The 14,193-nt window shown below is 43.9% G+C and overlaps 1 protein-coding gene across 2 annotated transcripts in view; it reads left to right on the top strand.

The window, feature by feature from the left end:
* The window catches only part of TNFSF13 (TNF superfamily member 13), a 33,010-nt gene extending 20,262 nt beyond the window's left edge, over positions 1-12,748 (top strand). For both annotated transcript variants that reach the window (XM_056570084.1, XM_056570083.1), the window contains exons 3-7: positions 4,900-4,978; positions 5,320-5,367; positions 8,458-8,576; positions 9,419-9,566; positions 12,610-12,748. In XM_056570084.1, the coding sequence (XP_056426059.1) occupies positions 4,900-4,978; positions 5,320-5,367; positions 8,458-8,576; positions 9,419-9,566; positions 12,610-12,719 (504 nt within the window). In that variant the 3' untranslated portion in view covers positions 12,720-12,748. The remainder of the gene's footprint in view (positions 1-4,899; positions 4,979-5,319; positions 5,368-8,457; positions 8,577-9,418; positions 9,567-12,609) is intronic.
* The last annotated feature ends 1,445 nt before the right edge of the window (positions 12,749-14,193 follow it).

Consider the following 14,193-nt stretch of genomic DNA (forward strand, 5'->3'; position numbering starts at 1 on the left):
CCCGTGCGATGCTGCGCATCGCCGGGTTAACTGAATGTCATTTATAAACGCCGGGATGCGCGAACGCACTGCACAACCTGGCGTTTATATATGACATTCTGCGGGAAGGGGTTAATAGAAGTGATTTCCAAATCTGTTTAACTTTCTGGCACCAGTTGATTTAAAAAAAAAAAGTTTTCCACGGAAGTACCCCTTTAACCCCTTAAGGACTGAGCCCTTTTTCGCAATTCTGACCACCGTCACTTTAAGCATTAATAACTCTAAGATGCTTTTACCAAATATTCTGATTCTGAGATAGTTTTTTCGTGAAATATTCTACTTTATTTTGGTGGGAAATTTTCGGCATTACTTGCATCCCTTTTTGGTGAAAAATCCCAAAATTTCATGAAAATTTAGAAAATTTTGCATTTTTCTAACTTTGAAGCTCTCTAATTGTAAGGAAAATGGACATTCCAAATAAATGTTATATTAAGATCACAAACACAATATGTCCACTTTATGTTGGCATCATAAAATGGACATATTTTTACTTTTTGAAAAAATTAGAGGGCTTCAAAGTAGAGCAGCAATTTTCAAAAATGTCATGAAAATTGCAAAATCTGAAGGGACAGATGTTACAGAACTACAACTTCCAGCATGCCTGGGCAGTCTGGGCATGCTGAGAGTTGTAGTTTGGCAACATCTGGAGGGCCACAGTTTGGACACCACTGTAACAGGGGTCCCCAAACTGTGACCCTCCAGATGTTGCAAAACTACAACTCCCAGCATGCCCAGACAGCCTTTGGCTGTCTGGGCATGCTGGGAGTTGCAGTTCGGCCTTCCTAGTGGTTGCCACAGTAAAAATCACTTTACTTTCATTTTCATTTCTCCCCCCCACCGTCGATTCCCTACCTGAGTCGGGATCTCCGGTGAATGTCCGTGATGATTGCCGGGCCCCACGAGTATTCTTCTCCAGGTACCGGCCTCCATGTTCTCCCCCTGTTCTGCCTGACATCCAGGGATGGGCAGAACGGGGGGTTTCCATGGCAACCCACCGTCCTGCTCTGCCATTGGTCAGAATCAGTTCTGACCAATGGCAGGGGATAGGAGGAGATCGCAGCATTGCGACCTCACTCCTACCCTGCAGGATGCTGGGGCCTGTCACTGACAGGTCCGAGCATCCCTATTTTCTGGGTGATCGGGTCACCAGAGACCCGATCAGCCCGGAATGGGAGAAAATCGCATGTCTGAATTGACATGCGATTTTCTGCGATCGCCGACATGGGGGGTTCTCAGGCCCCCCCTGGGCGATATGCCGCGATGCCTGCTGAACGATTTCAGCAGGCATCGGGCACCGGCTAACCTCCGGCTAGCGGCGGGGGCCGGGAATGGACAGGACGTACTCATACGTCCTCAGTCCTTAAGGACTCGGAAACGGGGGCGTATGAGTACGTCCTTAAGAGGTTAAACAGTTTTGTAAATTACTTCTATAAAAAAAGAAAAGAAAAACAACAACGTAATCCTTCCAGTACTTATCAGTTGCTGAAGTTGAGTTGTTCTTTTCTGTCTGACCACAGTGCTCTCTGCTGACCTCTGTCCATGTCAGGATCTGTCCAGAGCAGAAGTTTGCTATGGGGATTTGCTCCTACTCTGGACAGTTCCTGAGACAGACAGAGGTGTCAGCAGAGAGAAACAGACAGAAAAGAACAACTCAACTTTAGCAGCTGATAAGTACTGGAAGGATTAAGATTTTTTTGAATAGAAGTAATTTCCAAATCTGTTAAATTTTCTGGAGCCAGTTGATCTGAAAAAATTGCTTTTCACCAGAGTACCCCTTTAACAGGACCACTATTAAGATTCTACCACTTCTTGGTCCTCTTTACCTACAGGCACTGTGCTTGGAAGAAAATATGACCAAGGAAAATGATACGGTAATTAAAAGGGGTCTAGTCTGCAGTCTGAGTTACCTTTTTGACCAGCTCTATACTAATTATGGGGTCTGCCTAGTAATTTAAATGGTGAAGTTTGATCTGTGGTTTTAGTTTTAGGATCTGGCCTGAGGTCTGAATAAAATGTTGGAGTTTGGTCTAAGGACTTAATTAATGTTGGAGTCTGGTCTGGGGCCTGAAGTTATGTTAGAGTCTGGTCTGGTGCTCAAAGGGGGTACTCCACTGCCCCAGCGTCCAGAACGTTTAGTTCAGGACGCTGGGTGCAGGGGTCGTGATGTCACGGCCAAGCCCCTCGTGACATCACACCCCCTCAATGCAAGTCTATGGGAGGGGGCGTGACATCTGTCACGCCCCCTCCCATGGACTTCCATTGAGGGGGCATTGTGTGAAGCCACGACCCCCGTAGCCCGTTCTCAGAATTCTGAACTAAATGTTCCGGACACTGGGGCAGTGGAGTACCCCTTTAAAGTAATCTGAATTAATGTTGGAGTGAGGTCTGGATTAATTTTGAAGTCTGGTCTGGGTTTAGAATAATGTTGGAGTCTGGTCTTGGGCCTGAATTAATGTTGTGGTCTGGCCTTGGGCCTGAATTAATGTTGTGGTCTGGCCTTGGGCCTGAATTAATGTTGTGGTCTGGCCTTGGGCCTGAATTAATGTTGTGGTCTGGCCTTGGGCCTGAATTAATGTTGTGGTCTGGCCTTGGGCCTGAATTAATGTTGGAGTCTGGTTTGTGGTCTGGATTAATGTTGGAGTCTGGTCTTGGGCATGAATTAATGTTGGGGTCTGGTATGTGGTCTGGATTATTGTTGGGGTCTGGTCTTGGGCCTGAATTATTGCTGGGGTCTGGTATGTGGTCTGGATTAATGTTGGGGTCTGGACTCCTGAACTGATTTAAGGTTGACTGGATTAATTTAGGGGTCTGGGGCTTAAATATATTGCAGTGTTTGGCCTCTGTAGTACAACATAAAAGGCACACATTACACTACTGTATGTCTCTAAGTCTAAACGTCCAACACTTTACTTATTATGGACAACTATAAGACCACAAGTTGGTCAGAAAGCGTATCCTTACCCAAACATTAACATTAATCTGGTAAATTCCATAAGAACTACTGGAGGGACCAGATACATTAGTGGAGATTTATCAAACTGTGTGAGAGAAAAGGTGGAGTGATTTATCCACAACAACCAATCACAGCTCAGCTAACGAGCTCTGGTAAAGTGAAAGTTGAGCTGTGATTGGTTGTTGTGAGAAAATCACTCTATTTTTTTCTCTCACACAGTTTGATAAATCTGGTCCATTGTGTGATAAGATCGCAATACTTTTGTGCAATCAACAGAATGATCAGAAAACATTACCAAAGTTTATTTTGATAATTTAGGCTGGAAAGAAACTAGGCCCAAGGATAAAAATACAGAACAAAACCATAATCCACAGGATATAGGTACAGTTCACTATAAGCAGAATCTCAATTAAGGGTACCCAGTCCATGGAGAATTCTGGGTCCTCCTTCTGATGAGTGCTTCTTTAGAGGTGTTGGCTTCAGCAGCAATTCCCTGGTCCAATCTAGCAATGGCCATCCGAGCAACTGTGCTTCTGGGATCCTGAGGTGCTGGTCACAGCATTAGCTCCTCACTAGGTCTATGTGAAGGACTCTATGAACAATGGCATTTCCAATATCTTGAGAAGGTGCTGACAAGAGCATCAGCTCCTCACTACCTAAGGACTCTCCGATCAATGGCATTTCCATTGCCCTGACAAGGTGCTGGCTGCAGTACCAGCTCCTCCTCTCTGAGCAGTGGCACTCCTATTTTCCTGAGAAGGTGCATCAGCTCCTCACTAGGTCTATGTGAAGGAATCTATGAACAATGGCATTTCCAATATCTTGAGAAGGTGCCGACAAGAGCATCAGCTCCTCACTACCTAAGGACTCTCCGATCAATGGCATTTCCATTGCCCTGACAAGGTGCTGGCTGCAGTACCAGCTCCTCCTCTCTGAGCAGTGGCACTCCTATTTTCCTGAGAAGGTGCATCAGCTTCTCACTAGGACTACCTGAAGGACTCTCTGAGCAATGGTGTTTCCAAAATCCTGAGAAGGTGCTAGCTGCAGGATCAGCTCCTCACTCCAACTATATCCCACATACTAAGCCCAGGTTCTTAAATACCGGAATGTTTGGAAACTAGACGACACAGGTCCTGTCCTATGGGTTGAGGCCTATTTACACGGGCCGATGCTGCCCCAATAATGGGCGCTGATCTTGGTAATCCCTGGATCTTTAATGTGGCCCTTCAAATTCATTTTTGTTGGTCATACATCCCATTTACGCCAGGCAATATCCCGCCGATAGCGATAAATAAAATAGCCGCCCAACAATTCATATCGGCCGAAGAACAAGTGTTTGCCTGTTTGTCAGCTGATCCCTGGCCCTTTTACTTGGGTCAATTATTGGAAAGGAGCATTCCTAGTAATGCTTACTTGCCTGTTAATGGGCGCATGTAAAAGAGCCTTTACTCTCACCGCCATACTCATTAGACTGATGTTTAAGGGGTATTCCAGATCAACCAGCTCTAGAAAGTTAAAAAGATTTGTAAATTACTTCTATTAAAAAAATCTTAATCCTTTCAATAACTATCAGCTGCTGTTCTTTCCTGTCTGACAAAAGTGCTCTCTGCTGACATCTCTGTCTGTCCCAAGAACTGCACAGAGTAGAAGAGGTTTGCTATGGGGATTTGCTTCTACTCTGGACAGTTCCCGAGACAGGCGTCATCAGAGAGCACTTAGACAGAAAATAACAACTCAACTTCAGCATCTCATAAGTTCTGAAAGGATTAAGATTTTTAAATAGAAGGAATTTACAAATCTGTAACTTTTCTGGAGCCAGTTGATATATATAAAAAAAGGTTTTCCTGGATAACTTTAAATTAACATGCCAATGTCGAGAATGATGTACTGCTGCCTTTACATTACAGGTGAGAAAGTTCTGGGAAAACCAGCTCTGCTCCCGTCAGAAGAGAGACGTCACAGGGATGAAAAAACGGAGGCACACCGGTGAGATGACAGCAGGAGTGTTTTATGCCTTTTGCCCTTGCTCTTCCTCGTGATCCCATTGTTCGCGGCTGAATATTTTTTCCTCATTTCATTGTTTCCCTTGGCACACAGCAGAGATTGTGAAAGCTTCATATAACATTAAGTTGTCAGCAATAATATGTATTATTATAGGGAAATGTAATCTTCTGGTGAAGCCATCCACTTCACCACATAAGATGTTTCCGTGTTGTGGTGCCAGTTATTAAAATGATCTTATGGATTACGTGAGACAGGAAAAAATCAACAAGTACCGAGACCCTAATTGACTACATTCTCACATTATATTCTACCGTTTCTTTCAGGAAATCGCTCTCTGCTTCACCTGGTGCCACAGTCAATATATTCCAATGGTGAGAACTTCCTATGTAACGCTAAACATTTGCCCCCTCTAGATATCCCCTCCTGTTGTTGTTTCTCATTGTCCTCACACTGGACTGAATAGCCAGCACGTGGCCGGGTATTTTAGGAATCTTTTTTTCTCGAAGGGCAACACTGTAGATGATCGTCAGGCATTGTTAGAGCTCCAGACCAATGCCCACCATTGTTACAGCCTGTCTATACTGTGCTCAAGTTTCCATCTAGGGGTAACTGAGTGAGTGGCCCAATCCTGGCCTAGACCAGGGGTGGCCAAACCACAGCTCGCGAGCTTCACGCAGCCCTTTACCAGGTGAGGTGTGGCTTGCAGCTCTAAAACTAAACCGCCACTTGATTGCAGCATCCCTCTGCTCTGCCACTTTAACAGAGATGGGACTGCTTGAAGATGGCACGTCTGCTTGAAGATGCCGGACAGTGATGTCAGCCAACAGCAACGCCCCTCTCTTTGCCTGCCAAAAAGGAGCAGAACAGCCACTAGGTATCTTTGGTAGAGGCTATACAAGGGGGCTTCAGACCTTCTAGTTCCAGGTGATTTACTCTCCTTATTCTGTTGAGCTTAGTTACAGTGGGGCAAAAAAGTATTGTCAACCACCAATTGTGCAAACCTTTTTTCTTTTAAATCAACTGATGGCAGAAAGTTAAACATATTTGTAAATTACTTCTATTAAAAAATCTTAATCCTTCCTGTACTTATTAGCTGCTGAATACTACAGAGGAAATTCTTTTCTTTTTGGAATGCTCTCTGATGACATCACGAGCACAGTTCTCTCTGCTGACATTATTATAATAATAATAACGCTTTATTTATTGTTGTCCTTAGTGGGATTTGAACCCAAGTCCCCAGCACCGCAAGGCAGCAGTGCTAACCACTGAGCCACCATGCTGCCCTTAGCATACATCTGCTATGAATCTGCTATGCATCTTCTATGCATGGTTGCTAAAATGGACAGAGATGTCAGCAGAGAGCACTGTGCTCGTGATGTCATCAGTGTTCCAAAAAGAAAGGAATTTCCTCTGTAGCATTCAGCAGCTAATAAGTACTGGAAGGATTAAGATTTTTTAATAGAAGTAATTTACAAATATGTTTAACTTTCTGCCACCAGTTGATTTAAAAGAAAAAAGGTTTTCACCGGAGTACCCCTTTAAAAAGATGAGAGAGGCCTGTAATTTTTATCATAGGTATACCTCAACTATGAGAGACATAATGAGAAAAAAAATCCATAAAACCACTTTGTCTGATTTCTTAAGAATTTATTTGCAAATTATGGTGGAAAATAAGTATTTGGTCACCTACAAACAAGAAAGATTTATGGCTCCCACAGACCCGTACCACTCTCCTCTCCCCTCGTTACCTGTATTAATGGCTCCTGCTTCAACTTATCAGTATAAAAGACACTTGTCCACAACCTCAAACAGTCAGACTGTTTCGATGATCCAGAAGAGTATTGGGAGAATGTCATATGGTCACATTAAACCAAAGTAGAACTTTTTGGTAAAAACTCAACTTGTCGTGTTTGGAGGAGAAAGAATGCTGAGTTGCATCCAAAGAACACCATACCTACTGTGAAACATGGGGGTGGAAACATCATGCTTTAAGTCTGTTTTTTGCTAAGGGACCGGGACGACTGATCCGTGTAAAGGAAAGAATGAATGGGGCCATGTATCGTGAGATTTTGAATGAAAACCTCCTTCCATCAGCAAGGGCATTGAAGATGTAACGTGGCTGGGTCTTTCAGCAGGACAATGATTCCAAACACACTGCCCGGGCAACGAAGGAGTGGCTTCATAAGAAGCATTTCAAGGTCCTGGCGTGGTCTAGCCAGTCTCCAGATCTCAACCCCATAGAAAACCTTTGAAGGGAGTTGAAAGTCTGTGTTGCCAGTGACAGCCCCAAAACATCACTGCTCTAGAGGAGATCTGCATGGAGGAATGGGCCAAATTACCAGCCACAGTGTGTGAAAACCTTGTGAAGGTTTACAGAAAATGTTTGACCTCTGTCACTGCCAACAAAGGGTATATAACAAAGTATTGAGATGAACTTTTGTTATTGACCAAATACTTATTTTCCCCCATAATTTGCAAATAAATTCTTTAAAAATCAGACAGACAACGTGATTTTATGGATTTTTTTTTCTCATTATGTCTCTCATAGTTGAGGTATACCTATGATAAAAATTACACTGTATCTCTAGTTACAGAGACATAATCCGCATTTTGACTGGTACACAACTGAGGTTTTGTCTTAGTCCCCTCAGTTTGCTACTACCTGTATACATAGGCCAGTTAAGTTGCTTTGTACCGTCGCAATCTCTTCTTTGAGAGAACAGCAATGTTTTTGATAATGTGTTGATGTGCTAATTAGATTTAACCTGGTACCATTGCCCAACGGGCAAATATTTCCCTCTGTCTGTGGAAGGGAATCAAGCCATAAAGGAGTGTGTTGCGGACACACCATTCCAGTGGTTTAACCCTACACCTACTTCTCCAGCAGGGGCTCCTTCTTTGTCAAGAAAAGTTGAAGCCCTGTATCGATTATAGGAGCCTCAATCACATTACGATTGAAAATGTGTACCCCAGTCCTCTTATTATGAAAGTCTTTGACTGCCTCAAGGGACCTATATAATTTCATAAAAATCAAAAAAGGACATAAGTGGAAAACGTCCTTGAACACTTGGAGCGGGCATTAATAATGCGTAATGCTCTGATTATAATGTCTTATGAGATATGCTTCAGCAGTGTGTAGTAGTATACCTGGATGACATCTTAATTTACCATGCTTAGAGCCCCACAAAGCGGATGGTATTAGGGTATTACAAAGGTTGAGAGAGAACGTCCTATATTGCAGTCTGGAAAAATGTGAATTCCACCAAATCCAAGTCACTGCTAGGGCGGGTATTAGATTGCTGAAAGTGATAATTGCTATCGAGATATGAGGGAGCCTGAAACTAAAACACTGGTAGGGGCAGAATGAGATGTGGAAAGTGATTGCTAAGGGGGTGAGATTTGAGAATTACTATTACTAATGCATTTTAGCCAAGACTGTTTCCCTTCCTCTGTTGTCTTAGTCTCCCAGGACCGTACAGAAATCTCATGGAAAGTGTCTCTACAGCAGGGGAAATCTCTGAAAGTCGAAGACAAGAGTGTACAAGTGAAACATTCAGGAATATACTCAATTTACAGCCAGGTATTGTTACGAGTCTTCCTGCTATTCTCTCTTCTCCTGTTTACTATGTTTGTTTGAAGCACCTACCATGCAACTGTCTTGTAGCCTGCTCCAGAGCAGTGGATCAGGCAATCTTGATTGTTTAGGCCTGAATAGTATGCATTGAGTTTCATTAGTTAGCCTGTAAAAGATCCCCTGTCTATGGACTTTGTGCATATGATATTCAGGGGACCTCAGGTATCTACTTTTATGTTCTTGTCCGAGTTCCTTGTCTGTGTCTTGATTCCTGTTTGTGTTATTTTCACTGTTGTATTTGGAAATGACCAGAGTCCGCTTTAGTTTTTGCTTGCGTGCCTTGTGGTGGTTGTTTTTTTTGACAAAGTTTAGCCTAAGGCTATTAAAGGTGCAGTGGTGTTTCGTTTGTCTTAACTTAAAGTTTAGGGAAAGATCTAGGGAAAGATTAGGGATAGCTTTTTTGGGTTTAGTCCTTGTCTGTGTTTGTCGTCTTCTGTTCATTTCTTGGCATTCATTATCTTTCGCTGTATCACGATTCAATCCATGATTTCCATCTTCCACAGTCTCGTTATTGTTACCTTCTGATATTGATTTGTCCTTGTACGCTTTTCCTTGCAAGTGCCTGCTGATCATTATATTCTACTATAAGTTTTTGGAGTAAGAGAGTACTGGGAGCCACTGTTAGGACCCAGAAAGGTGATTGCTAAAGGTGGAAGCCCATTGCAGCAATCTAGAGATCATCCAGAGTTGTAACGGTAGGATTCTACACACTCCCATGTCTTGATGTGCTCCATTCTTCACATGTCCCTATACAAATCAAAGTTCTGTATCCCTTTCGTTACACCTAGGTGTTTTACACAGATCCAACGTATACCATGGGTCATATAATATTACGGAAGACTGAAGGAGGATTAGAAGATAGCAATATTCTTCTCAGATGCGTTCAGAGCATGCCGGGGGAAAAATCTCTAGCATTTAACACTTGCTTCACATCTGGTAAGACTCTCTCCTTTATAAAAATTATTCTGTAAAGCTGGAGTATGGTTTCAAGTCTGGCTACATTCTTCTCTCGATTGTCTTCTCACGGCGGAATGTCTGTGTAGAATTCCGCCAGATTATTCTGCATGGACATTTCGCTGCAGCAGATCCCTTTGATTTTAGCGAGATTCTGTTGCACTGTGGACACGGTGGAAATCCTGATTCCGGTGTCCGCAAAAAGAATAGACTTGTCTATTCTTTTTGTGCATTTCGCTCGGAAATGCATTGCTGTCAATGAGACCACGCATTTCTGAGAAGTCCTAGTGATCGCCCGATTATTCAAATGTGCGGAATGTCCACCCGAGTTTTCTGCACACTTACATGGATTATGAGTCTTCAGGCCTTCCATTGCAGGTTCTGGATCTCTCTGATGATTATTATAGTCTTCAAAATGTTCAAAACATGTATTGTTTAAAGAACTGATTCAGACACATTAAAATCCATTAATAGTTGCAATTCTAGAGTTAGAAGAACCCATAAACATGAGTTCGATGACCAATTTTTGTCATAAATGGCAAATACAGCCAACTTCTTATGTTTATGGCCAGTTTAGTATTCCACAAAGAGAAGATTGACATTGTCTTAGTCAAGGACTTACATGGTCTACTTGACACACAAGTCCAACCTCCTAATCGCCCAGTTCTTACAAACTATGACAGCCCTGATCTTGGTGTTTAACCACTTGGGGATGCAGGGTGTATAGGTATGCCCCCCTTCCCAAGTCCATAAGGACGCAGGGCATACCTGTATGCCTTGAGACCCATTACCGGCGTTTAAAGCATTCTCAAGAGTGGAGAACGCTATAAACCCGGTGGGTCCCAACTGCTATCAGCAGCCAGGAACCAGGGTTAATGCCGGGCATCACCGATCGGGCCGATGCCCGGCATTAACCCTTTATACGCCGCCATCAAACAAAAATTGTACCAATTAAAAATGCAGATCAGGGTGCAAAAAATAAGCCTCATATAGCCCCGTATGCAGAAAAACTTTAAAAAGTTATAGGGGTCAGAAGTTGAATTTAAAAAATACAAATTTTAGTGCATGTAGTTATAATTTTTTAAAATAGTAAAATAAAACCTACATAAATTGGCATTTTTTTTTATTTCACCCCACAAATAAGTTTTTTTTTGTTTTGCCACAGATTATGTTATAAAATAAGTGATGTCATTACAAAGTACAATTGGTGACGCAAAAAACAAGCCCTTATATGGGTCTGTAGGTGCCAAATTCAACGCGTTATGATTTTTAGAAGGGGAGGAGGAAAAAAACGAAAGTGCAAAAACAAAAATTGTCTTTAAGTCCTTAAGGTGAAAATGTCATTAAGGGGTTAAAGGGGTACTCCGGTGGGGGGAAAAAATTCAAATCAACTGGTGGCAGAAAGTTGTACAGACTAATAAATTACTTCAATATAAAAATCTTAATCCTTCCAGTACTTATCAGCTGCTGTATGCTGCAGAGGAAGTTGTGTAGTTCTTTCCAGTCTGACCACAGTGCTCTCTGCTGAAACCTCTGTCCATAGCAGAGATGTTTGCTATGGGGATTTTGCTCCTAGTCTGAACAGTTCCTGACACGGACAGAAGTGGCAGCAGAGAGCACTGTATGACTTTCTGTCAGCAGTTGATTTGAAATTTTTTTTTTTACACCAGAGCACCCCTTTAAATTACAAGAATATACACTGCTCAAAAAAAACCATAAAGGGAACACTAAGAAAGCCCATCCTAGATCTGAATAAATGAACTAATCTTATGAAATACTTGCGCCTTTACATAGTTGAATGCGCTGACAACAAAATCACACAAAAATTATCAATGGAAATCAAATGTATGAACCCCTGGAGGTTTGGATATGGAGTCACACTCAAAATCACAGTGGGAAACCCGTTCCAGATGTGCTCAATCGGATTCAGGTCTGGGGAACGGGCAGCCAGTCCATAGCATCAATGCCTTCCTCTAGCAGGAACTGCTGACACACTCCAGCCACATGAGGTCTAGCATTGTCTTGTATTAGGAGGAACCCAGGGCCAACCGCACCAGCATATGGTCTCACAGGGGGTCTGAGGATCTCATCTCGGTACCTAATGGCAGTCAGGCTACCTCTGGCAAGCACATGGAGAGCTGTGCGGCCCCCCAAAGAAATGCCACCCCACACCATTACTGACCCACCGCCAAACTGGTCATGCTGGAGGATGTTGCAGGCAGCAGAATGTTCTCCACGGCGTCTCCAGACTCTGTCATGTCTGTCACATGTGCTCAGTGTGAACCTGCTTTCATCTGTGAAGAGCACAGGGCGCCAGTGGCGAATTTGCCAATCTTGGTGTTCTCTGGCAAATGCCAAACGTTCTGCACAGTGTTGGGCTGTAAGCACAACCTTCACCTGTGGACGTTGGGCCCTCATACCACCCTCATGGAGTCTATTTCTGACCCTTTGAGTGGACACATGCACATTTTTGGCCTGCTGGAGCTCATTTTGCAGGGCTCTGGCAGTGCTCCTCCTTGCACAAAGGGGGAGGTAGCGGTCCTGCTGCTGGGTTATTGCACTCCTACGGCCTCTTCCATGTCTCCTGATGTACTGGCCTGTCTCCTGGTAGCGCCTCCATGCTCTGGACACTACGCTGACAATGTGCCATCCTGGATGAGCTGCACTACCTGAGCCACTTGTGTGGGTTGTAGACTCCGTTTCATGCTACCTCTAGAGTGAAAGCACCGCCAGCATTCAAAAGTGACCAAAACATCAGCCAGGAAGCATAAGAACTGAGAAGTGGTTTGCGGTCACCACCTGCAGAACCACTCCTTTATTGGCGGTGTCTTGCTAATTGCCTATAATTTCCACCTGTTGTCTGTTCCATGTGAAATTGATTGTCAATCAGTGTTCTTCCTGAGTGGACAGTGGGATTTCACAGAAGCGTCATTGACTTGGAGTTACATTGTGTTGTATAAGCGTTCCCTTTATTATTTTGAGCAGTGTATATTATATCTGAGATTTGTGTTTTGTTTTCTCTCAGGAGTTTTCCAGCTGCAGAAGGGACAGACTATTACCCTGGTCATACCAAGGAGGAATGCCAGTCTGGATATCGGCAGCCAAGCCACATTTCTTGGAATTGTCAAATTGTAGCCATCCCGGCAAGCTGCCTCAGGACTGCCACATTTCTGCCTAAACAAAAATATTTATAGCGTAAACTTTGGAGATTGAGGTTCCTTAACTGCAGGGTACGAAAAAAACTGAGAACCCCGCTCCCCCGCTGGGTGACACAAACCGAAAAAAAGCAGTGAACGCGCGAGTCTTCCTGCAGGGTCATACAGAGAGAAGATTGATGTTTGTAGAGAGGGATTTATGTACATTTTTACCCTTTATTTATGGCACTACTAGTAATTATCTATAATGTCTTTTATTCTATGTTTTTTTATTATAATAAAATACAGAACAATAACATTGCTTCTTTCTGATTTGTTTCTTTAGAAACATAAGGCTATAACACTGCACACACTGATCTTTTACCCTGATCCCTGCAAAGCCATAGCTTTGCATGGATCAGCGTAATAGGGGCCCGATTGCTCAAGCCTGTAGCTCAGGCTTGGAGCAATCAAATGCCGATCGGACGCGACAGAGCAAGGTAAGGGGGTCTCCGCTTGCATCCTAGCTGATCAGGACACCGCGATTTTATCGCGATAGTCCTGATGACCCCGACTGAGCTGCCGGGAAGCTTTTACTTTTGTTTTGGACGCGGCGATCAACTTTGATCGCCGTGTCTGAAGGGTTAATATCGCGCGGCACAATGATCTGTGCCGCACGCTATTGGCCCAGGGTCCCGGATATCATTAGCAGTCGGAACCGACCCGGTGTGATGCGGGGTCACGGCGTGACCCCTTTTTAACCCCTTAACGACGACAGACGTAAATGTACGTCCTGGTTTGGTGGGATTTCCCACACCAGGAAGTACATTTACCTCCTGTGTATTACCGCGAGCATCGGAACGGTGCTTGCGTCATACACGGCAGGTTCCGGCTGCTAGAAGCAGCAGGGGACCCGCCGGTAATGGCTGACATCCACGATCGCATGGATGTCCGCCATTAACCCCTCAGATGCCGTGATCAATACAGATCACGGCATCTGCGGTAGTGTGGTACTTTGAATGGATGATAGGATCGCCCGCAGGGCTGCCGCGACTATCCGATCATCCAGCATGGTGGCCGGAGGTCCCCTCACCTGGCTCCAGCCGTCTCCCGGGGTCTTCTGCTCTGGTCTGAGATAGAGCAGTGATTCATGATTAGACACACAGGTATAGGGCGCAACTCCAGCTGACACGCCGGCAACAGGATTTTAGGTGAGTATACACATGAATGTTCTGACTCACGGTTTAGTAGAAAATTTCTTTCTTATTTATTCAAGTATATTCGGGTATTGTCTCGCAGGACATCAGGTTAGCAGCATAATATGCAAGCAGCAAAGGTGGATACAAGCTCCGTGCTCCCTTCAGTCATGGCCCAACGTTTCAGGGGCAAGCCCCCTTAGTCATGCGCAATGGCTGCCCGGAACATGAGCGATTAAATAGAAGTAAAACAGCTGAAAAATATTAACCCTTTATAAC

The sequence above is a fragment of the Hyla sarda genome, chromosome 4, assembly GCF_029499605.1.
Source record: "Hyla sarda isolate aHylSar1 chromosome 4, aHylSar1.hap1, whole genome shotgun sequence".
Lineage (NCBI taxonomy): Eukaryota > Metazoa > Chordata > Amphibia > Anura > Hylidae > Hyla > Hyla sarda.